This window comes from Mustela lutreola, chromosome 1, assembly GCF_030435805.1.
Source record: "Mustela lutreola isolate mMusLut2 chromosome 1, mMusLut2.pri, whole genome shotgun sequence".
Classification (NCBI taxonomy): Eukaryota; Metazoa; Chordata; class Mammalia; order Carnivora; family Mustelidae; genus Mustela; species Mustela lutreola.
In genome coordinates, this window is record NC_081290.1 from 91,248,210 (window position 1) to 91,273,289 (window position 25,080).

The 25,080-nt window shown below is 39.9% G+C and overlaps 1 protein-coding gene across 2 annotated transcripts in view; it reads right to left on the reverse strand.

Annotated features, from left to right (window-relative positions):
- SYNPO2 (synaptopodin 2) overlaps positions 1-2,406 on the reverse strand; it is a 177,225-nt gene extending 174,819 nt beyond the window's left edge. The window contains exon 1 of one of the 2 annotated variants that reach the window (XM_059169558.1): positions 2,125-2,396. In XM_059169558.1, coding sequence (XP_059025541.1) covers positions 2,125-2,229 — 105 coding nt within the window. In that variant the 5' untranslated portion in view covers positions 2,230-2,396. Of the gene's footprint in view, positions 1-2,124 lie in introns of both variants that reach the window. The other variant, XM_059169571.1, reaches the window with a different exon arrangement.
- Between the last annotated feature and the right edge of the window lie 22,674 nt (positions 2,407-25,080).

The window sequence follows — 25,080 nt, forward strand, 5'->3', positions numbered from 1 at the left end:
TATGGGGAAACTAGACTGTAAACTGTAGTGTACCCCCACACACACACACACACAAATTAAGACAAACATCCAGATGCCTTCATAATGATATTTTAGAATTAATAATAAATTATACTATCATAAACTAGAAAATTAAAACAAACATCCAAATACTTTAATAATGTCTTTTAAAAATCACAAATATATTTCCAGGGTATTTTAAGAAATCTGATTTTGGGGGAAGAGCTGGATTGAATTTTTTGACACTCACATACACAATAGCCTCTCTGAATCCTGTTGATAGAGATGTAATCAGCAGAGAAATGCTCCCAAAGCACCCTTCACTAGCTATTAGCTTAATTCTTTAAAAAAAAAAATCACCACATAATAGTTCTGCTTTGCAGTAAGCACATTGAGGACTCAGGAGAAACTCAATACCTACCCTATTCTTAAGGTCTGGCCACAAAAGAACTAACAGGGAATAACACCATCCAGCCACCTTTGTCCCCACATTCTAAATGGTAGGCAATGTTTCTAAAGTTGTATACTAATAGGACAGTAAAATACTCTAGCAATATAGAATCTCACTAATGGTAGAATACAATTTCCAATTTACTTTCTCCTTTCCTTTCTCACTCAAAATGTTTGTCTCTTTCTCTCTCTCTCTCTCTCTACACACACACACACACACCACCTCACAACAGATGACTCAGAAAGGGTGAGAGATTTGTCTCATGCCTGGCTACAAGTTAGATCAGAGCTGGAATTAGAACCCAAATCTCAGTAACTGGAGCCAGCCAACTGCTATTCTAGACCCAGAACAAATCCAGTTCAGCCTCATGAATTGTGCGTACTCCGAATTAGGCATCACTGTTCTGTCTGATGTTTCCGGCCACGGATTCCTAAAGCAACACAATGAAACCACCTTTTCAGATTCTTCGATCACTGCTAGTTTGGAGCAGAGGAAAGTTACTTAAACTCTCTGGGCTCTTTCCTCATCTAAAATCCACAGGTTGAACCAGAGGTCTCAGAAACTTTCCAGTTCTAAAAATTTTGCTTTAACCTTCTGTTTTATGCTTCGTTTTTGATGTTTGAAATTTTCACTAGGTGGCAGGATTCCACCATCGCATTATGAAAGGATTTTCCTATGGAAGCCTAGTTGCAGGAAATTTCAAAGAAACTCCTTCCTCACAGTGAACATTAAATATAAAAAAAATTTTTTAAAGCCAAAGCCAAGAGAAAAAATAACTATAAAGCCCAGAAGTCCACATACTTCATAAGGATCTAAATCCATTTTTAATATAAAAGTGGAAATTAATCAAACATGTTCCTCTCTACAATACTACAATTTAGTATCCAATTCAGGTAAGAGTCTGCTTAAATTTCATGCATTTTAGAATATATTTTAGCTGAATCTCAATTTAGATCATATCAGATCCCCTCTAGCAAACTGGTAGCAAGAAACAAGCAATACAATGGAAACAAAATCATCGAAAGCATTTAAAGTCATTATTAGGTGCATTTCAAAGTTTCTTATAAGCTACTTAAGAATGTATTTCCAGTGTCTTCGAATTTTATTTTGAGCACTTAACTAGATGAGTACACATGATGGAATGGAGTAGATTTTTGCATTTATTTGTCAAATCCTTAAAAGAATATTCTTTCAAATAGATTTTCTGACATTTTCATCATGTATCTAAAAGTATTGCCCAAAATTGGACTTTTCATAAATGCTGCGTTGTAAATGTCACTACCAAGGCCTTACAAAAGTCCCCAAAAGCCATGCCAATTGGTTAAGCTGGGCTGAGCATTTCTCTGTGGAGAAACATAACGTGAAACAGTAACTGCGTATTCTAATACTGCCTGGAAGAAAGTTCCCAGGTGTTTGCTGGTTGTCAGAAAAGCTGATTAACTAGCCTTTTCTTCAGTTGATAAACACGGCACTCTTTTTTTTTCCCTATCAATTACTGGTAATTATTCTTTTCGAAACACGAACAAACCCGCATCCTAGAAAAATTTAACATCGGCGCCAAAATCAAACTAATAACATGAAGTCCTGAAACACAACTTGAAAAAAACCATCAACAGGTTGCTCTCATTCCCTCCCAGTACAGAGCGGTGATAGCACCTCTTCGGTGGTCCTACCTTAGCCACTTGTAAGGGCTGCTTCTGCTCCTTGCCACCTTGCAGTCTGAACCCCCAGGGAGCCCCTCCGGTCATAGAAATGCAGATAAAATCCCCCGTGCCCATTTTCTTCTTTTAGTTGGGTAGCATGTAGAGCTTGAAAAGGCAGAGGAGGCTTCAGTGCGGCTGAGATGTGTACTGAACTCGCGGCGCCTGCCCAGGAGGCACTACTGGGGAACCGAGAGCCTCAGCAGCTGCTGCGGCCGTTGGCCGCGTTCACTAGGAGGCGGAGGCGCTCCCAGCATCAAAGACACCGCCCACTTTTGCGTCACGCTCCTTTGCTCCGCCCACTTTAGGCAAAGAAAAGAGACTCCTCTTGGGAGAAGGTCCGCATTTGGGGCCAGATGGGAGCGGGGAAGCGAAAGTTCTCTAGCGCTAACGGATTTAAATGCCAGCACTTAAAAGAAAGAATGATTGAAAAACTTCCGTTTAATAATCCTGTGACTGGCGGAGAACACGTAAAGGTTTTAATCTTTGGGCCGCGAGTGACATCCTAATATACGAGCCCCGAGAACTCAACCACTAGACAATTTGATTCTCTCAAATAAATGTTTTGAGAATGACCACAGTGATGATTGAAACAGACCAAAGGGAGATCAAGAGGATGAAATTATTACCATTTTTTCTAAGAGTCTACTGTCTAATTACATAAGAGGAAATAAAAGAAAGCAAACCATTTGTTGTTGTTTTTTTAACCTCCTACTCTGAAAGATACTTTTTTTGAACTATGAAATAGGTGTATGTATTTTAGAGTTGAGGACGGGGAGAAGAGGGAGAAGGAAGAGGAGAAGAAAAGAATTTCCCTGCTGGAAACTACTTTCTTTTAACTATGTCTCTTGCATGGTTTGGAGTATTTTAAATTTAAATAAGTGTTTCATTTTCTGCTTTCCTTAGCTGGAAAGAAACTTCTTAAACCAAAATAATCAGCCAACTACATACAATGTCATCTACAAGTTTCTTATTTTTATAGTCCCTCATCACAGTGTTCTGAGTCTGGGTGGTCCAAAATAAAAGTCGACTTTATATGTGGTAGAAAATATTTTAATGTTTTAAATCTGAATACAATCTATCACAAATTGTGCAAATGGAACATTTTTATTTTCCCATATTTTTATTTTCCATGACATTCATCCATATAAAAACATACCAAATAAAGAAAAGTTTGGGAAAGTTAATTCGTGTTACATGTGGTACCAGATAAAACTTCTAGACACTCTGCCCGTTTCAGTACTAGGAAGCTCTCTGCAGTGAACCTTCACACAGCCTCGCTGCCCAGAAGCCAAAGGTGTCGAGTGATTTTGTTTGTGCCTTCTCACTGAGGTAAGAGACGGTCACTCAGATACCAGCAGAACTCAAAGAGATCCTTTGATGGGCATGAAGATGAAACATGCATCTCAAGTTTGGTTCTCTCCTGATAAGTGAATTGCATTTACCTCCCAAATCTTTCTTTGAGGGAAAAAAAAAAAAAAAAAAAAAAAAAGAATTTTATAAGTAACAACTTAAAGTATGAACTCAGAAAAAAAGAAAAAGAACTTCAGGGACCCCTGGGTGGCTCAATCAGTTAAGTGTCTGACTTTGGCTCTGGTCATGATCTCAGGGTCCTGGAATTGAGTCTCACAAGGGGCTCCCTGCTTTGTGGGGAGTCTGCTTCTTCCTCTGCCTGCCACTCCCTCTGCTTGTGCTCTCTCTGACAAATAAATAAAGAAAACCTTAAAATAAAATAAGAAAAAAAAAAAACATTTTACATTTGTTCTTTCCACTCCCGCCTATTTTTGTGCTTTTCAACCCGGTGGAGTCTAGCTTTCATCCCCACAGTGGGAAAAGCACTCTACAAGGTAATTTATTACCTCCTTGCTTTTGTGAGCACTTAAGATTATTGACCATGTCCTCCTTCGATTGCCTTCTCTCCAAGGCTTCGATTCTAGGATACAAAACATGCTCTCTCCTCTTTTCTTTCTAGCCACTCTTCTCTCGCCTTTGGCAGTCCTGAGCTTCTACTCGTTCTTTATATGTGTGTGTTCTCCTCCAGGGCTATGTCCTGGTCTACTTACTTTTCTCACCTTACACCCTTTCTATGGGTTCTCTCATTCATCCCACAGAATTTAACCTTCCTCCTCAATCTCAAATATCATTCCTTAACTCCAGGCCAATATATTCAACTGCTCATTAAACCTGTTTCTATGTGAACACATATAAAACTTGAAATTCAGTATATTCAAAATCAAGTTCATTATATTTCCTCCAACTTCTGCTTCTACTCCTGTGTTTCCCATCTCAGGATAATTGACAAACGTATGGCCTTTTTCTTGTGCCTGGTTCTCCTCAGTCCTGCCTTAAATGTAAATATGATGCTGGAGGCTGAAACTGGGGTAGTCAAATTGTGACCATGAGATAAAGACAAAGATCACAGCAAAGACTCCTGTTCTGATTGAATTATTGCCAATAGCTTTCCACCTCCAGTCTCCTTATTGTGCAAGAAAAATAACCCATATTCACTTAAATCCCATATTCGCTTAAACTGCTGTCAGTCCAGTTTATTTTACTTACAGCAACACACTTCCATCTGCTATACTCAAGGAATTGCTACTCCAACCAAACAGTTCCTCCAGAGCACCAGGGACTCAAATACTGCTTAATTTACTGAAGATTTATAGTATTTTATTTATCCTCAAAGTAACCATGCTAGGTACTTAGTTATTAGTGTCTGCCTTTTACTGGTAATTAGCTCAGCCTTAGATTCTAAGTGGTAGAAATTTGAATGTTTGCCTGCCTAAATGTAATATATCTGTTCATATCATTGCCATCCTGTCTCCAGGACTTATGCACTCCCTAGTGCAGTTCTCCTGTGTCCAGTTACTCATTAAGAGGTATAGATCCAGAAGCACTGGGGCGGCTCAGCTAGTTAAGCATATGCCTTCGGCTCAGGTCATGATCCCAGGGTCTTGGGATTGAGCCCCATGTTGGGTTCCCTACTTCTCCTTCTCTGCCTCTCCCTCCTGCTCCTGCTCTCATTGTCTCTCTCTCTCTCTCTCTCAAATAGATAAATAAAACCTTTAAAAAAAAGAAAAAGATGTATGGATCTAACTTCTAAACAGATCACAAATCTGCCCCTTCACTCTATTCCACAAGTGTGATTAATTCTATCTCTGGCCTGGATTTCAACAATCTCCCAACTCATCTCTCCCAGCTTTGTTTCTACCCTTAATTCATTTTTGACTCTACAGCCAGGGTGAAATTTCTAAAATGAAATCACTATCTTACTAATGTTTCCCTCTGTTTCAAGTATTTAAGGGCTTTCAGAATTATCAAAACCCCTTTACTTAGAGAATATGTTCTGCCTCTCACTCTCATTTTTTCTCCAACCTCATCCCACCTTGAATTTTATGATTCATCACACAAAGCTGCTTTTAGTTTCTTTAACCTGCTTTGCTGCCCCAGCGGCTAGGTCATGCTTCCAAGCGATCTCATCCTCCTCACACATAGATCACCTGATAATTCCTACTCATCCTTCTGGTCTCAGATTACACATCATATTCTCCAGGAAGCCCTTCCTAACCATCCTGCCCTGCCCCTGTGTCCAAGTCAGGTGTTCCTTCCATGTGCTGCCATCACCTTGCCGTTTCTCTCTCATTCAAATGGTCTCTTAAATTGTCTGAATCCAACACTAGATGATTAGCCCTGTGAGATTAGCAGATGTTTTCAATTTATTTGAACTTGTATTCCCAGGTCTAATAGAATTCTTGACCACTAATGGGTGCTCAATTAATATGAGTAGAATGAAAGACTAGATAAGCTTTCCCGAATAAAAGTATAGAAAAGAGAGCCAAAGAGTTCTAATTTCTTTTCTTTTTCTCACTTCATTTGACTTGGGCAAATCTGCAATAAAGCAAAGTTCTTCAGTTATATCACTTAAAGACCATGTGGAATATTTAGTGAAAGTCTCCCTAACACTTTGCCCCTTCCCTATTGGGCAGGAACTACTGGGTTAGGTACAAATTAATCCTCCCACCCCAACAGCATGGATAAGTTGGTTAATCTAAGACAGTAAGAGTAATATTTCCTCCTTAACAGAGAGATTAGTTCAGGAATGACTAGGCCTAAGTCAAGGACATTACCCCAGCTCCAGTGATTAATTCATATATGGTCCAACCAGGACATCTTGAGACTCTTCCAGAGAGCTGTCAGGGACAATATTGTTTGCCCCATGGATATTGATAACAGCCAATAGGGGAAGCCAGGGTGAAGGTGACACCACCACAAGGTATATTGGGGGAGAGAGTCCTCCGTGGGTCTCTAGTGCTCCTAGGTGTCTTTCTGGATGTGTCAGAATTCAAGGTCATAATGCTTTTTCTCCTGAGCTGTTTCTCAGGCTTGAGTTTATAGCAGGCAACCTTGATGGATATGGTAATATCTCAATGTGGGGAAAAGAGTAAGTTTGCTAGCTGATTGCAAGCAAAAAATAAAAATGAACTAAAAGTAATGGATTCACTAGACTTAGGGTCCCTTAGCTGTTACGGACATCCACTACGTATGTAGCATCCATCTGGGTAACATCTTATAAACCCAATGGAGTTTGAGGCTAGATAAACGTGTAAATGTGCTGATATACATGCTGCTTGCTGTACCTTGTATAAGAAAGTTCTTTGTCTCTGACCAAAGAATCTCGTGTCTTCTCCCAGCTTCCGTGAAACAGGAGCAAGCTAACTTAATAGCTTGCAAGGAGGGTGAAATCAAGTATCAGACCCAACAAAATGAAACTGAGACACAAGTAGAGAAATGGAACCAGAGCCCTGTGCAAACAGCACACAGCCTGCTCTTTATTTGGAATTTGAGAATTAAGACAAGAATAAAAATTCACTTTCTTAAAGAAAAAAAGTGATTTGAGTGGTTTTGAAAATGACCTCTTTGATGGTAGCTACACTTGTGGTGAGCATAGCATAACAAGCACACTTGTCAAATCACTGTGTCGTATACCTGAAACTAACCTTAACATTGTACACCTGACATAATGCAAGAATGTCAACTATACCTCAGTTAAAAAAAAATGATGTTCTTAAACTATCTCTACTTCTAAGTCATTTAAAGGATATAACAATGTACCAGATGTTCTGTTTTATAATACCATCCATCCATTCATTCACTTGATCATTCTGGAAATAATACCTATATTATCCTTCCCAATTTTGACAGCACAGTAAGATTTCTGAGCCTAACATGAATTGGGAAACCACATTATAAAACAAAAATATTCCTGTAGGAATTACTTATTCTACAATAATTTCACATTAGCCACCTATGCTGGATCATGCTTCTTTGTTATTTTTCTAATTCAATTTTTTACTAAAAAATAAGTGAGAGTGGGAGTGGAGAGTGTATCCTACACCATCAACAAGCAATTCTCAGGACATGAGGAGGATATCCAAAAATTCAACTCAATTTTGACACTCTCTGCCTAGAGATAGCATTAGATCCCATAAGTAAGAGCTTAGTCCCACAAAATGTACCTCCTCCCCCGCAACACACATACATATACTTCAGATCCCAGTCACAAGTCCAGGTTCTCACCTGGGCTTTTGACCAACTGGCTATAGATCAGAGGTTCCAAAGATTCCCTCCCTGGATTTGATTAATTTGCTAGAGGACTCAAGGAAATACTTACTTGCATTTAACTGTTTAACTGTTGGGGCGCCTGGGTGGCTCAGAGGGTTAACTGTTTAACTGTTTATTAAAAGACATGGTAAAAGATACAGAGAACATCCAGCTGGAAGGTAGGGCAAGGAATATGGGAAAAGATGACGAATTTCCATACCCTCTCCAGACACACCACTCTCCCAGCACCACGCATTCACCAATAAAGAAACTCTACAAACCCTGTACTTTTGGAATTGTATAGACGCTCATCATATAAGCATGATGGCTCCATTACTCTTCTCAACAATATGAGTGGCAAAGCTGAAAATTTCAAGCTTCTGATCTTGGCTTGGTCTTTCCAATAGCCAGCCCTCATCCAAAAGCCTACCCAGAATCACCTCATAAGGAAAAAAAAAGACACTCCCACCATCCAGAAAATCACAAGGATTTCAGGAGTTCTGTATCAGGAACAAAAAGTCAAAGACCAACATTAAAACAAGAGAGGCTCCTAGTGTGCCAGGAACTGGGGTCACAGACCAATATACACTTTCTACTATCTCACAACATTATTGAAATTTAGAAAAACCAAAATTGTAATAATACACCATGATTTCAGTATCTATATCCTTCCTTTTGGACAACTAAATCTTGATGCTTATCAAATGTCTTTTTTTTGGGGGGGAGGGGGCTGGTCCAGAGTGGTCATCTTGCACTCAATTTAATTTAAATTTAATTAGCCATCATTAGTTTCTGACATAGTGGTCAAGGATTCATTAGGTGTATATATCACCAAGTACTCATCACATCATGTGCCTTCCTTAATACCCATACATACCCCAGTAACCCCATCCTGCAACCCCCTCACCTTCTGTAACCCTCAGTTTGTTTTCCAGAGTCAGCAGTCTCTCATGGTTTGTCCCCCTCTCTTATTTCTTCCCATTCAGTTTTCCCTCCCTTCCCCTATAATCCTCAGTGCTATTTCTTATAGTTCACATATGAAACTATATAATAATTTTCTTTGTTTGCTTGACATTTCACTTAGCATAATCCCCTCCAGTTCCATCCATGTCAATGCAAATGGTAGGTATCCATCCTTTCTGGTGGGTGAATAAGATTCTGTTATGTAGATGAACCCCATCTTCTTTATCCATCTGGATTCCTTCCACAATTTGGCTATTATGGACATTGCTGTTATGAAGATTGGGGTGCATGTGCCCCTTCTCAAAAGGCCTTTAAAAAATTATTTTTATATGTATTATTTATTTATTTTTTTTCATCGAGACAGAGAGAGGGAACACAAGCTGGGGGAGCAGTAGACAGAGAGAAGCAGGCTCCCCGCTGAGAAAAGAGCCCGATGTAAACTCAATCCCAGGACCCTGAGATCCTGACCTGAGCTGAAGGCAGACACTTAACTGACTGAGCCACCCAGGCATCTCTACCAAAAAGCCCTAAACACACACATACATACACACACACACACACACACACCTAGAAACAGAAACCTAGTAGGCATCTTACAACATTAGCTAATATATTTATGTGAGCTAAATTTGAATGAATCACCAAATGAAACCACAGGGATTAAAGTCCCCATAGGATACACACACATTAAAAGTTTCAGTTTCAAAAAGCATATTTTATAAAAGTACAGGTGTGTGTGTGTGTGTGTGTGTGTGTGTGTGTGTATACATTTTAGGACAATGAAAATGGAATTAAGTAAACTTGTTAGAAAAAATAGGTTTAGGCGTTTTCTCCAAAAGGCTGGAAGGCATTTGTCTGTATGTCAAAAAATAAACTGAAACCATGATTCATGATGTCTCCTGACAATATCATTTTGCTACTTTTTTATTATTAAATATTGCATGTTTTGTATTTCAGATAGTATTACTTGAAAGATCAGAAGGAGTAAAAATAATTTTTAAGGAAAAATTTAAGGTAATACCAATGAATTATTAAAGATCTAAATGATAGCATCTGTATTTTTAAATGCACAAGAGCACTTTTTCCATGGGCTACAATCATTATTTGGAACTGTCACTAAATTATACCTTCCCAAATCAGGGTCAAAATTTAGAGCTTTAAGACAATGTATTTTTTTTTTACTTTTAATTTTTTTATTTTTTATAAACATATATTTTTATCCCCAGGGGTACAGGTCTGTGAATCACCAGGTTTACACACTTCACAGCACTCACCAAAGCACATACCCTCCCCAATGTCCATAATCCCCCCCTTCTCCCAAGCCCCCTCCCCCCAGCAACCCTCAGTTTGTTTTGTGAGATTAAGAGTCACTTATGGTTTGTCTCCCTCCCAATCCCATCTTGTTTCATTTATTCTTCTCGTACCCACTTAAGCCCCCATGTTGCATCACCACTTCCTCATATCAGGGAGATCATATGATAGTTGTCTTTCACTGCTTGACTTATTTCGCTAAGCATGATATGCTCTAGTTCCATCCATGTTGTCGCAAATGGCAAGATTTCATTTCTTTTGATGGCTGCATAGTATTCCATTGTGTATATATACCACATCTTCTTGATCCATTCATCTGTTGATGGACATCTAGGTTCTTTCCATAGTTTGGCTATTGTGGACATTGCTGCTACAAACATTCGGGTGCACGTGCCCCTTTGGATCACTACGTTTGTATCTTTAGGGTAAATACCCAATAGTGCAATTGCTGGGTCATAGGGCAGTTCTATTTTCAACATTTTGAGGAACCTCCATGCATCAGCTTGCATTCCCACCAACAGTGTAGGAGGGTTCCCCTTTCTCTGCATCCTCGCCAGCATCTGTCATTTCCTGACTTGTCAAGACAATGTATTTTTTTATTACTGTTTGTTTTAATTTTTCTTTCTGCAAAAAAAGGACTGACAACAAGTAGACATAAAATTGCGCCTATGGAAAGAAATTAATATCTCAGACAAAGACAAGATCTTTTTAAATGATTGTTCTTAACATCTGGCTGGAATTAATTACAGATAAGAGAACTTCAACCTAAGTGTTAAAAAAATACATAGATAATCCACATGATGGATAAACATTTGTGAACTCATGTTAAACAGTGAGGCAACTCTCTGACTATTGGAGAATCAGTCATTTAGTATCTGCTGACCCCACGAGGGCCTGTTGTGACTCGAGTATTTGAGCTGTTTCCTGGAATGCATGTGCGTGAAATGCCCTCCGAGCAGGTGGTGATGTGTTCTGGCGCATTCCAGGGCAAGAGAGAAGGGGCAGTGTGAAAGAAGACACCCTGCAACCGTCTGTTAGGTTTCCCTAACATTTTTCCTGCTCATCCGCGTGCTCTCTCTTGCTCTGAGGCTGTATGTAGTTTGGGGAGAAACTACCACGGTTGCTGGTGGTGGTTTAAAATCCCATCATTGGGGCTTGCAGAGCAAAGGAGATGCAGGCCAGCGACTCTTACTTTTACCCAAAGCCCAGAGGGGCTGTCCTGCCTAGCATCACAGCATGAGGGAGCATATTAATTTGCTGGGCATCCCAGCACACCATAGACAGGGTAGCTTAAAGAAGAGACACTTGTTGTCTCACAATTCTTAAGGCTGGAAACGTGAGGTCAAGTTGTCTTGAGGCCGACTTCCTTGGCCTGTAGATGGCTGTCTTCTTCTCCAAGTGCCTTCACATCATCTTCTCTCTGCACCTGTCTCTCCAACCTCCTCTTTTTATAATGACACCTGTAATACTGGATTAAGGCCCGCCTCTGATGACCTCATTTTAACTTAATGCCCTTGAAAGACCTTATCTCCAAATACAGTTACGTTCTGAGATACTGCAGAGTAAGACTTCAACATGTAATTTGGGGGATAAATTTCAGCCCGTAATAGAGAGACAGAGCATAGAGACAGCCAAAGTACCATTTGGTTTCCTTTTCAATATACAAAAATATATAAAAGGTATGTGACAGGATAATTTTTGAGATTTTGATAATTTTGTTCACTCTTCAGATTTCTGCCTTCTTCCTCTTCCAAGGAAGTAGACCTCCTCACTTCCTTAACTCAGGGACTTCTGCTGAGCAAGAATGAAAGGTGGTAATAGTGATTCCCAGTTTTGTAAGGTCTAAATTCCATGAAATGATTTTGCAAGGTGTCCCAAGTGCAGAGAAAAGCAAGAAAAGTGCCCTTGAGAAAAGCAAGAGAGGGACTTAGCCCTAACTAGGAGTGTCTGGCCATCTGGGGGTCTCCCAAGTAGTGCCGACCACCATGCTGCTGCCAGAGAAATAATAGTAAGATGGAAACAGCTACCGGGTATCTGGAGGGAGGCCAGACACCAAAAGCAGGGCTCCCAACCTTTGCCAACACTCTTCAGCCACATGCATATCACAGAGGCTGCCGTTGGGAACCTGGCTGCTGGTCAAGACGGTGGAGGTTCAGCGACCAGTGAAGGCAGATGAATGAGGACCTGCTGCTCTGCTGACTCCCAACAACTTCACAAGTCCTGCACAGGAAGTAGCTCTAAGGATACTTGAGACTGGCAGTCCCACCAATCCAGATCCAGTGAGATGGGGGACTTGAGTTGGAGTAAACTTATTAAAATTATAAAATAATATTCTTGAGCTAATTAAAAAGATACTTACATTTAAACTTATAGTTCATTCATTCACTCATTCAAATGATTTTTGGGGGGTGCTTAGGTGGCTCAATCAGTCAAGCATCTGCCTTCAGCTCAAGTCATAATTCCGGGGTCCTGGGATTGAACCTCACATTGGGTTCTCTTCTCAGCAGGGAGTCTGCTTCTCTTTCTCCCTCTACCCCTCCCCCCTACTTATGTGCACTTGTTCTCTCTCTCTCTCTCTCTCAAACAAATAAAATCTTTTTCAAAAAAATATTTTGTGTGAGTGTCCTAGGCAGCATTCCTGCTCTCGTGGAGCCTGAATTTTACCAGAAAAGGAAGACAATAAGTATGCACACAATGGGGGCTAAAAAGAGAGAGGAACAGGGTGATCCCGCAGGGAGTAATGGGACTGATACATACAGGAGATCAGAAAAACTTCCCTGAGGTGAGACACAAATTATAATGATTTGATTTGAAAGGCAGGAAGAATAGCAAAATATGCTTTGTCAATACAGAAAAGATATGAAGGTTAGGGTCTCTGAAGTGTAGTAGATTAGATTAGATTAGATTCTCCCCTTCCTGGAGAATCTAATAGGAAGTTAGTGAAGCTAAAGCTCAGGACCCTTCCTTCTGGGATCCCCTACAAGGCTCTGGAAGGAACACCAACAGTGTGTTTACATGTGCATATGCCGTTGTTGTAAAATCTGCAGAAGTAAAATACTTCAACCGAATTTGGTTAAGATGGTTGTCTTTTTCATCCAGCTTCCCCTGCAAGTGATGGTGGAGTACCCACGAGGCTTTCTGGAATCCAGCCAAGGGGAGGACGAGGTAGGGATTTGTTCAGCTTGGGTTTCATGAAATATGCTCCTGTGGTTCACAACCGCATTCATGAACCGTTGTTGCCAGCTGCCCAGCACAGGAATGAAGAGCTTCCAGGCAGACGCTTCCCATGTGTTGTGTCCATTTGCCTCGTGCAAAAACATTAAAGGGCAGGGCCAGAGGTCCTATCATAGCATCAACCCATTCTGAGGTGCTGACGCTGTATGTATTTGTGTAAGAGAGGACAGCAGAGTTTGAAATGTGAGGCACCACAGACCAGTCTGTGGACTATTCTTCTAATGGCAAAATACAAAAACCACCTGTGAAGAATTTGTTTCTTATTGATGCCTAGTCAAAAATGCAAAGGTGCCTCCCTTCAGGTATATGCCAGAAAATGTAGCACATACTCACAAATGCACCATACATTCTTAATGGCTATTATAAAAAATAAAATGTACTGGAATTCTTACTTTATAGGCACAAACGCATAGCCATGTTACACTGGTTGGTTGTTGAAAGAAAGAGGAAAGTAGGGGTGCCTGGGTGGCTCAGTGGGTTAAAGCCTCTGCCTTTGGCTCAGGTCATGATCTCAGGGTCCTGGGATTGAGTCCAGCATCAGGCTCCTTGCTCCGCAGGGAGCCTGCTTCTCTCTCTGCCTTTGTCTGTTTCTGTGCGCTCTCTCACTCTCTCTCTCTGACAAATAAATAAATGAAATCTTTTTTTTTAAAAAAATAGATACATTTAAATTTATAATGTCAAAATGTCTAAAAGTTGCAATAGTACTGTTAAAAGTACCTAACAAATAAAATAAATAATGCTGATGAGGTTGCTAAGTGAAAGTTTATATTGGAGTCAAATTCTAGATGTGGGTAGCTGCTTAAGTCAGGAATCACTTTTAACCTATTAAGCAAAAATACGATTCAGATTGCTGCATTTTCTTGTATCAGAGTAATCTTTTCCAGACTAAACCATCCTCTACTACCCTGTGTCATGCTTGCTATCCATCCTGGGTTTTAAAAACCTGCCTTAATTTATTCATTCATGTAACCAGTGTTTATTATTTATTTCGGTCACTGTTTTAGGCATGAGGGACATGGAAATTAACAAGTCAGACAAAGGCTTATTTCCCCTGGAGTCTCATATTCCTGTAGGTGGGGAAGGCAATGAAGATAACTCTGTATTTTGTCAGACGGTGGCAAAGCTTCTAGTAGGAGGAGGTGATGTTTGAATAGAAACCTAGTCCATGCTGTTGAAGTGATGAAATGATGGTGGTTACCACTGTTGATTTAAATAATAAAATCAGGGGCACCTGGGTGGCTTCATTTTAAGGTCTGCCTTCAGCCCAACTCATGATCCCAGAGTCCTGGGATCAAGTCCCACATCAGGCTCCCTGCTTAGCAGGAAGCCTGCTTCTCCCTCTTCCTCTGCCTGCTGTTGCACCTGCTTATGCACTCTCTCTCTGTGTCAAATTAATAAAATCCTAAAAAAAAATCATAAACTCATAAAAATATTTTGGCCAAACAAGACACTGTAAGTGTATCCTTTTCAGAGGCGGCACAGGTAATGGGAAGAGTCAGGGGCTTGATGTGAATTCAAACCACCCCCCATTTTGCTGCTATTTTCCGCACGGCCTTGAGTGCATCAATTGTCTTCTCGGAACCTCAATATTCTCTTTCGAAGTTGCTCTAAGCAATAAGTGAAATATTTTAAAATATTTTTTAAACAAGTGCCTGGCATGTAGCAACTGCTTCATAAATCTTCCCTTTAACTTTTCCCTTTGCTATCTTATCTAAAATGGATCTTCCTGGCATTAATGGAGAGTTTTTGGAAGGAAATACTTTTTCATTGCAGGTCGGTGCAACAGGCTTCCCACAAAAGTGAGGAATTTCCTAGAAAACTGCTAATCCCTTGCAAGGCAGCCAGCAATAACTGAGAAAAGAGAAAGTAAAAATCCCCACCCCCGACCGTGTCCAAGGAGCATACGTACAGCGGACCAGAATTTGTTACTCTTCACACCTCTTTGAAATTAGACAGACCTGGGTTTGTGTCCTGGCTCTGCCCCCCACCTCCACCCCACTAGCTGGTTACTGGGGCTCCTATGCCTCAGTTTCCTCATGTGTGGAAAAGGAAGAGCTATTGTAAGGAATTGATGAGGTTAATTGATGCTCAGCACTGTGCTGGAACGTAGGAGGCACTTGGGGTTTTTTTTGGTTGTTGTTGTAATTAGTAGTGATTTATTAATTTTGGACTCAGGACACTTTCCCAATTCACTATCTTGCAGGTTTCTCAGAAGATCATGTAGTAGAAGTATTAGAAATATTACTAGATCCTTCAGCAGAACTGCGAACTGAGCCCTTGAGAAAGCAACTGGTTTCATCTATGACTGGGATTCCACTGCAGTTCTCGTAATTCCCTAGCATCTCAAATAGTATATTCGATGGGTTGTATATCTGATAGCATATATGATGGATTGACTATACGTTCTTCCACTGTGCATCACATCCAGATTTAATGAAATTGCTAAACTAGATAGGGCTTTGGGAGATTCTTTTTCTGCTCTGCAAGCAAGAGAACCCCTTGGCCTTCCAACATGTTCAATGAATCAAGTTCTATGGGTCCAAGATTTTGAGTTTTCTGAAGGCAATAGTAGCTTCTCAGCAAATACACATGGAATAAAATTGCATAGACTCACGCTGAATGCAATGGAAACATTGTAAATGTAGTCAAACTAACATATTTAACTTGGTTTGGACTTCAATTCCAGGTTTCAACTTTTGTGAATTAGCAAGTAGAGTGACAAAGAATAATGTTACAGGATTTCTTCTCCTGTAGTGCCCCCAGTTCTTGATCACGCTGCTTGGAAGGATGAAGAGGTAGACCAAACCCAAGAGTGGTGGGAAATGAAGCAAATTTTATTGAGTGATAGCCAAGTGATAGTACAAAGTTCCCAAAGAGGAAAAGGACCCAAGAGGGTTGCCACCAGAGCTTCTAAGTCTAGGGGTTTTAATCTGATTAACTCTCCCTGAGCCTGTTATCCAACCAGGTTTTTGTCATCTATAAATCACATGGGATAAGGTGAAGGGCTCCTTCCAGGGTGGTATAAAATCCTTTTAAGGGTGGTTTCCTCTTAGGGTGGGGACCCCTTGAATTCAACTCTACTTTTCTTCTAACTATCCTTCATCAATTATATTTTTTCCATCATGATAAAATTCTCTTTGAAATCCTGAAGTGGATACAAACATTAAGGGGCCCATCTAGTAAGCATCACTCTCGAAACTTCTTAGAGAGAGGGAAACCTGGCAGTCAGATCAAGTAAATTGCTTTAGATCTCACTGGAATCAGTGAGAGCAAACCAAGCTCCAGAGCCCTCTTCCCACATCAGTGGTACACAGAAAAAAGTTACATGGAAGTCACTTAGGCCATTGCCCTGAGAACACATTCTGGGGGTTTTCCTGAATTTTGTTTATTAGCGCTTTGCCAGATCTGGCCTTAAATATCTCTAATAATAGCACTTCCTTCCATTTTTCTTCTTTTCAACTTGGTAATTATGCCAGCGGCCAAGAGCTCTGATTTCCAGGAAAAATTTGTTATTTGAAATATAACGTCCAGCTCTCTTTTCATATTTCTAGTTCTATTCTTCCTATTATTATCTTTTGCTTCCTTTCTAGTGCTGATACTAGTGATGATTTGGATTATTGAGAATAAGATCAGTATATATGAAAATTATTTCTCTGCAAGAATTTTAAACGTCTTTGAAAATCTTTCTTTCCATCTTTAATTCAAAAATAGTTTTTAGGGGCACCAGTGTGGCTCAGTCAGTTAAGCATCAGACTCTCAGTTTCAGCTCAGGTCATGATCTCATGAATCATGAGATCAAACCCCATGTTGGGCTCCACCCTCAGTGGAGAGTTTGCTTTTGAAGATTATCTCCCTCTGCTCCTCCCCTAATTTGCATGTGCCCACACACACACTCTCTCCCTCTCTCTAAAATAAATAAATAAATCTTTAAATGTGTTGAAGAACTTAAAACCTAAGCTTAATATCTTCAATATAAGGTATAAAAAACTTTTTTGAGAACATCATCTGCCAAGTATATGCAGAATTTCAAGAAAATGTAAGAGAAGTTTTTTGAAAGGCACACATAAATATGCATGAACATTTGCATAGATTAACAATTAAAAAGTTATGTTATCATTATAGGAAAATTCAATGCACACATAAGATCCTTCAAACACATTTTTTCTTATGTATCTCATTTTTTAATGCATTTTGAAAATCCAAGAATCACCCAAATTTAGATAATCATTTTGAAAAGCTGTAAAATCCAGAGTAAGTATACTGTACTTTTGGAGGAATTAAGTTTTTTAACAAATGCAGGCAATTAAAAAAAATATATATGTGAGCTCTAACAGAGCCATTGCACAGATATTTCAAGTAAGATTATGTCTTTTACTCCAAAAATTTTCATTAAGTAGTTTTTTGAAGTCTGAGGGAGAATAGGGGTGGATTAGGTCACTGCAACATTTATTCCTGTGAAGTGCACATTCAAAGTTAAAAATGACAGAGCCTGACTTGCAGGGAAATTTTCAGCCCAAAATTAAGATAATGATCATTAAAACTGATTTCACTTCATTCTTTCCAAATCCATCTTATCCTGCTTTAGCAATAAATGAAATCCAGATGTCAGAATGATGCAAGATACTTTGTTTTAAGCCCTGTGAAACAGAGGCATGCTTCCCAGTTAGTATCACCATTCATTTAAAAAACAAACCCTTTAGTTTCTTACCAAAACTGTTTTGGCTAAGGAAACCCTGGGATGTAAATCATTAAGGGTTACCAATAGCCTTCAAGAGATGAGTAAATAAATCATAAATACTATCCAGGTATACCCCAAAGTCATAAGATAACTGTCTCAGAGTTTTAAGCCACTTTTGTTCAAAGACTGATAAGATTTATAGTATGGTAAACTTGCTTTGGTCACTGAATTAATGGAATGACAAACACACAGATGTTAATATTCAAGATGCAAAAAGAATTCAGGATAACATCCAACTAACAATATTCATCATTAAAGATTAGTAGAACAAATCTTTAATAAGAATTATAAGATTTTAAAGGAGAAGCATTCAGGTCACAACTATCCATACAACAACACAAATATTATTTTGGTCTAATCTCAAAAACCTTGAGCTAGGGGCAGCTGGGTTGCTCGGAGGGTTAAGCCTCTGCCCTCGACTTAGGTCATGATCTCAGGGTCCTGGAATCAAGCCCCACATTGGGCTCTCTGCCAGCAGGGTGCCTGCTTCCCCCTCTCTCTTTGCCGGCCTCTTTGCCTATTTGTGATCTCTCTCTTTCTCTCTGTCAAATAAATAAATAAAATCTTAAAAAAACAAAACAAAAAACTTTGAGCCTGTAAATCATTTCCTTTCTTTGGTTTATGAGTCCATTTGTGAGCTACTTACCTCTGCTTCATTTGTTTGTGAAAGAAGTGAAAAATGTAACTGTTTCAAAGGCTATCTGCTCTTGAGGGAAATTACATGGACGGCATTCTTATTCAATAATACATTATCAAATATATCAAATATAAATTATAATTTTCAGATAAACTTCAAGGAAAACATGTACAATGAATTATATAAATACATATGGGGAACTATTCTAGTAACAGAAAGATGAAGTAAATGACCACCTTTAATAAATGTACTTTTTAAGAAAAATCTGTAGCAGCGCCTGTATGGCTCCGTCAGTAAAGCTGCTAACTCTTGGTTTTAGCTCAGGTCATGATCTCAGAGTCCTGGGATCAAGCCTCGGGTCAGGCTCTACATTCTACATTGGCTTGAGAATTTCTCTTTCTCTCCCTCTGCCCCTCCCCCACTTACTCTCTAAAAAATAAATAAGTCTTTTTAAAAAAATCTGTAGGAATGACTGACTTATACTGAAGCATTTGCTTTGCCCATTTTCCCTGTAACAAATAATATATATTTTTTGCAACACAGTTGCAACACAGATAATTTATGACTGAAAAAAAAAAAGCAACAGATACAATCAGGAATCTGCTCTCTACTCTTAAAATAAACCTTTGGTGGGGCATCAGGGTGGCTCAGTCTGTTAAGTGGCAGACTCTTGATTTCAGCTCAGGTAATGATCTCGGGGTGTTAAGATCAAGCCCCACCTCAGAACCTGCGCTGGGCATGGAGCATGCTTAAAATTCTCTCTCCCTCTCCCTCTAACCCTCTCCACAAAAATAAACAAATAAACATTTTGTCATTGTTCTTTAACCAATGATGCCATTTAACCTAATTTACACATAATAATGTAGGCAAATACACTAATATCTTTTGTTGCCTTTGGATGTTTAAAAGAAGATGATTGAGTTCAATGTATATTTTTGGATAAACTTAAGAAAATTAATATACGCAGTCATTCAGCTATAATATATTAGACACTGGAGATACAAACTCTTGGCTCCTACCTTCATGGTATCCAAGATCTAGAGCAAGGCTTGGCAAACTGTGAAATGAGTGTCTTACCTCTCTGGGACAACCACTCTGCATTCTTTTTTTTCTTTTTTTCTTTTTTTTTTTTTAAAGATTTTATTTATTTACTTGAAAGAAAGAGAGAGTGAGAGAGCATGAGAGGGGAGAGGGTCAGAGGGAGAAGTAGACTCCCCGCTAAGCAGGGAGCCCAATGTGGGACTCAGTTCCAGGACTCCAGGATCATGACCCAAGCCAAAGGCAGTCGCTTAACTAACTGAGCCACTCAGGCACCCCCCAGTCTTCGGTCTTAGTGCAAAATGAGCCAGAGACAATCTGGAACTGATAGTGTGACTATGTTGTAATAAAACTTTACTTCTAAAACAGGCCAGAGCAGATCTGGCCTGTGAGCCAAAGCTTGTTGATCAGTGGTTAGAATAAAGGAAAAACAATATATTAACCAACAATATCATAACATTAAAAGATAATTCTTTGGAGCTGTGTTTCTGAATATTAGGTGATATCCTTCAGCAGAACAAAATGGCCACAGAGACTGCTAGTAAAGCCAAACATATTTTTTAAGACATCTATTTAAACACATCAAAAGTGGGATGCCTGGGCATCTCAGTCAGTTGAGTGTTCGACTCTTGATTTCGACTCAGGTCATGACCTCAGGGTCCTGAGACAGAACCCCACGTCAAGCTCAGTCCTCAGGGTGGAGTTTGCTGGACATTCTCTCCCTCTCCTTCTGCCTCTCTCCCAACATGTGCGCACGCATGTGCTTGCTCTCTCTCTCTCTCAAAATAAATTAATTAGTTAAAAAAAAAAAAAAAAGACATCAGTGGTGCCGGGGTTAATCAGTCGGTTAAACATCTGCCTTCAGCTTAGATTCTGGGATCAAGTTCCGCATCAAGCTCCCTGCTCTGTGGGGAGCCTGCTTTTCCCTCTGCCTCTGTGTGTGTGTCTCTCTCTCTGTTTCTCATGAATAAATAAATTAAATAATTTTTTTAAAAAAAGACATCAGAAGTGCTGAACCAACCAGAATTAGGAGATATCAAGATTCCAGAGAAGGACAAGAAGCTGAGAATATACATTTTGCCAAGCGTGCACTGAAACCAGAAGCCAACAAATCAGCAGAGGCTTTGTTGATCTCTTGGAGCAGTGCAGTGGTTCTCAGGGGTAACTTGCCTCCAGCAGATATCTGACAGTGTCTGAAGACAGTTCTTGATTGTCATGATGTTGGGGAGGGGATGGTTTGCTTTGGGCATCCAGTTTGTAGCAATGAGGGATGCCACTGAACACCTTATAAAGCACACGACAACCCCCATTCCCAATGAAAATTTTCTAGCTCCAAATGTCAATAACACCTAATTTGAAGAACCCTGGGCTACAGAAACAAAAGGGAGGGTTTGGAAACTTACACACACACACTCACTCCAACTGTATATAATTCTTAATCCTGATTTGGTTAGAGATTTTCTAGAAATCACTGTGCCTGATTCTTACAATCTCAGATCTGGACTATTCCTGCCCCTATTAAATGCCACACATGAAGTGTTCTGAATTGTCTTCATTCTTTAATAAGTTATTTCTATTTTTTTATGCTATTCTACCTCCTTCCTTTTGTAGTTATTGAAAAAGGAGTCAACATATATTGTGTCCACTTTATTATAATCTAGTGCCTGTTTCAGTGACTCCACACATAGCTTCTTAACCAAATTACAGTTGTGAAACCAGTGGTCTTCCTTCAGCCACAATACTTAAAACTGCTAAAAGCCTCTTATCTCCTTCTCTGACATTCACCAAGCTGATTCTCCTTCTATCATCTTTTTTTCCTTTCACCACCCCATCCACTAAATACGCCCTCACGCCCGCGCGCTCAGTATATGTCAGTTATTATACTGTGCCTCTGGGCTTCAAATCCACCCTTCCACATTCCAACGGCTGACGCTTGAACTTGAGCTGGACTCTCAAATTCTTTCGGCTTTGCCTGGCCGCTCCTTACTAAGCCTGCCAATAGGGGGCGGTGGAGGGAGCGCGCAACGCCCGGAGAAGGCAGAAGCCGCTTCCGACCTGATCGGTTTCCAACTCCGACCTCAGTCAGTTCCCGCGCCGCCCTTGATTCCAGTTAGTAGCTATTCCAACAGCACCAGACAAGGAGCAACCCCTCCTCAGAGGTCTAGGCCGGCCCCACGAAGTTCTACCTTCAAACTTCATGTTTTAGTAATTCCAGTTTCTTCCCTTTATTCCCTTAGACCTATCCCGCGCGGCCGGGGCAGAACTGCCTCTTACCATTGCTACAGGCATAATACCCTGGTGTTCTTACTTGCCTTTTCAGTTAATACTAGAGCCAGTAACCCATGGAATAGTCGCTATTATAGCCATCATCATCTTGTTTATTCATCAGGGTGGTAATGTAACACACTTTTTTTTTTTTAAAGATTTTATTTATTAATTTGACAGAGAGAAATCACAAGTAGATGGAGAGGCAGGCAGAGAGAGAGAGAGAGAGGGAAGCAGGCTCCCTGCTGAGCAGAGAGCCCGATGCGGGACTTGATCCCAGGACCCTGAGATCATGACCTGAGCCGAAGGCAGCGGCTTAACCCACTGAGCCACCCAGGTGCCCCAATGTAACACACTTTTATGTTAGAACACTTTGAGTTTACTTTTCTCCTGAGAGGAAGGAGATATAAAATTTTGATGTTCATTGAAATTGATATTAATCACAGGAAAAAGTTTGGCCTCTAGGGCTTAACTCATGGCCAAGGTCACCCTTTCATTGAACCTCCAGACCAGGCCTCCATAACTTGTTATGGGATGAGGGTGGTGATAGTGCAGGCAAAAGATAGACCTGAAACTGGAAATTAGAAACACTGAGGAAGGGCAGGGGTGGGGGTGGGGGTTCTTGGCAACATACATAAACCTTGATGAAATGAGAACCCTTGGGCTAAGCTAAGGACATGGGTAACACAGGCTTCATGATGCATCAGGCAATAAGGGCTATTGAGACTGAAGATCCAGGCATGCAGGATTATTTATTGTATCATCCCCAAAACACCCAAGAAGCATTACTCTTCGAAGAAAGGTTGTCGATGTGGTAACATCATAGGACAGCATGCTTTAAGTTGACTTGTGAGGCCACCGAGAAGCGAGTCAAGGCTGAAAGGCCCTGAAATGTATACCCCAAAGTAACTCGGACATATACCTATCGTTTGCACCTGCAAGCTTATGTAACTGGAAATACAGGCCTTTATAGAGAAAGGGATCTGTGGGCTTGGAAACAGGAAATACATAATACTTTGCAGCAAAAATAACAGAGTAGGACAAGAGTCCCGAGAGTTTCTAGGCCTCCCCATATCAGGAAGTTTTGAGGAGATAGTATGCATTAAAATGTTATAAGTTTGGTGGCACGGCTTATATGGGAACTCTCTGAGCCTTCCTTGTGTGAAACAGCTCTAAAAAACAATAAAGTCATTTTAAAAAATGTCGTAAGTTTTCTTTTTTTTTTTTTTTTTAGAAAGGGCTTGAAAGCAGGGAGAGGGGCAGGCAGAGGGCAAGGGAGAGAGAGAATCTTTTTTTTTTTTTTTTTTTAATTTTATTTATTTGACAAACAGATCACAAGTAGGCAGAGAGGCAGGCAGAGACAGAGAAAGAGAAGCAGCTCCCCACCGAGCAGAGAGCCCAACATGGGGCTTGATCCCAGGACCCTGGGATCATGACCTGAGCCAAAGGCAGAGGCTTTAACCCACTGAGCCACCCAGGCGTCATGCCGTTGTTAAGTTTTCTTAAATGTTGTGATTTTTAGTCCCATTATTTTTATCAAGATGCACTGTCCCACAGTGAATAACAGTAAAATTCTTAACTGAAAAGTGTCCCTATGCTTGTTTTTAGGGAAGTAGGAAGTGGAAAGGTGATATCCTCATTACAGAGCCAGCGAAGACTAGAGAAGATGCTAATGAATTGTGGATAAGGCTGATGCCCTTGGGTCTGTATAGCAGGAAAGAAATGAGCACAAGGAAAATAACCTAGCATCAAGAACTGACCTGGAGAAATTAATGGTCTGGAACCCCTATGGTTTTCAATTATGCTGAAGTATAAACTTGGAAGAAAGCAAGAGAAATGAAGGTAAATGAGAAATGCCACTACTTGATTCCTACAGTTGTACTACATTATTGTGTTTTCTCAAGATTACAGTTAAGGTATAAGTCAAGACACTCAAAAAAAGTCTTTGTAAAAAATAAAAATACTCTAAATGTATCATAGTTATGATATAAAGATCAATATTATACAAATAAATGATTTTAGAAAAATCTGTGTGACTGTTAGTATAAAAGCATTCTACTCAACTGGAAATTAAATACAATCTTAAACTTTACACTGGCTCTTCAGAGATTTTTTAAAAGTAATTTTCATGCTGAATTTGAAGAAATTCAAAATTTTAGTAATTTCACAGATTATTTAAGGCATTTGATTTTTCCTTCTTTTTATTTTTTTTAAGAATTTATTTGAGAAAGAGAGAGCAAAGGAAGAGGGGTTGAGGGATAGGAGAGGCAGAGGGAGAAGCAGATTCCCCGCTGAGCGGGGGAGCCCGATGCAGGGCTCAATCCTAGCACCCTGGGACCATAACCTGAGCTGAAGGCATACGCCCAACTGACTGAGCCACCCAGGTGCCCTAGGATTTGATTTTTCACAAAAATATAAAGTATCCTGTTTTGGGCACCTGGGTGGCTCAGTGGATTAAAGCCTCTGCCTTCGGCTCAGGTTTTGATCCCAGGGTCCTGGAATCGAGGCCCACATCAGGCTCTCTGCTCAGCGGGGAGTCTGCTTCCCCTTCTCTCTCTCTGCCTGCCTCTCCATCTACTTGTGATCTCTGTCTGTCAAATAAATAAATAAAATCTTTAAAAAAATAAAAGTATCCTGTTTCGATGAACCATATGCTCTGTGCAGTTTTCTATTGGCAAATCCAGAAATTTTCCATCAAAGTCTTTCTGCTGACAAATGAAATCCAAACTGCTATTAATTTATTGTGTTTTGGCTGGCCTTTGGAGTTATCATTTTCTTATTTATTATGCACCATGCACACCTATCATATTTCATCATGCTCTGTGCTTAATATGATTATCATTTGAGTTTCCTGGGGAATTGGGCTCCTCTCTCTGGCTCTTACTTATGCCTTCTTATGAGTAATTCCTTGAAAGGAAGTATTTTCTCACATTTAGTATTTCTTTTGCACTGCTTTGTTAAATTACCCCAGTGCCTTTAATGGAGAAAGTCAAAGAAATACTTATCTGTATTTTGTTCCATTAATGTTTAAAAAAGAATGAAGACAAGTTCTATAAAGATTGCCACAGTTTAATGCAATAGAATCATAGAAATAGCTTAATTATATTTATTTATTAATTATTTTGAAGCCAACAAAACACTA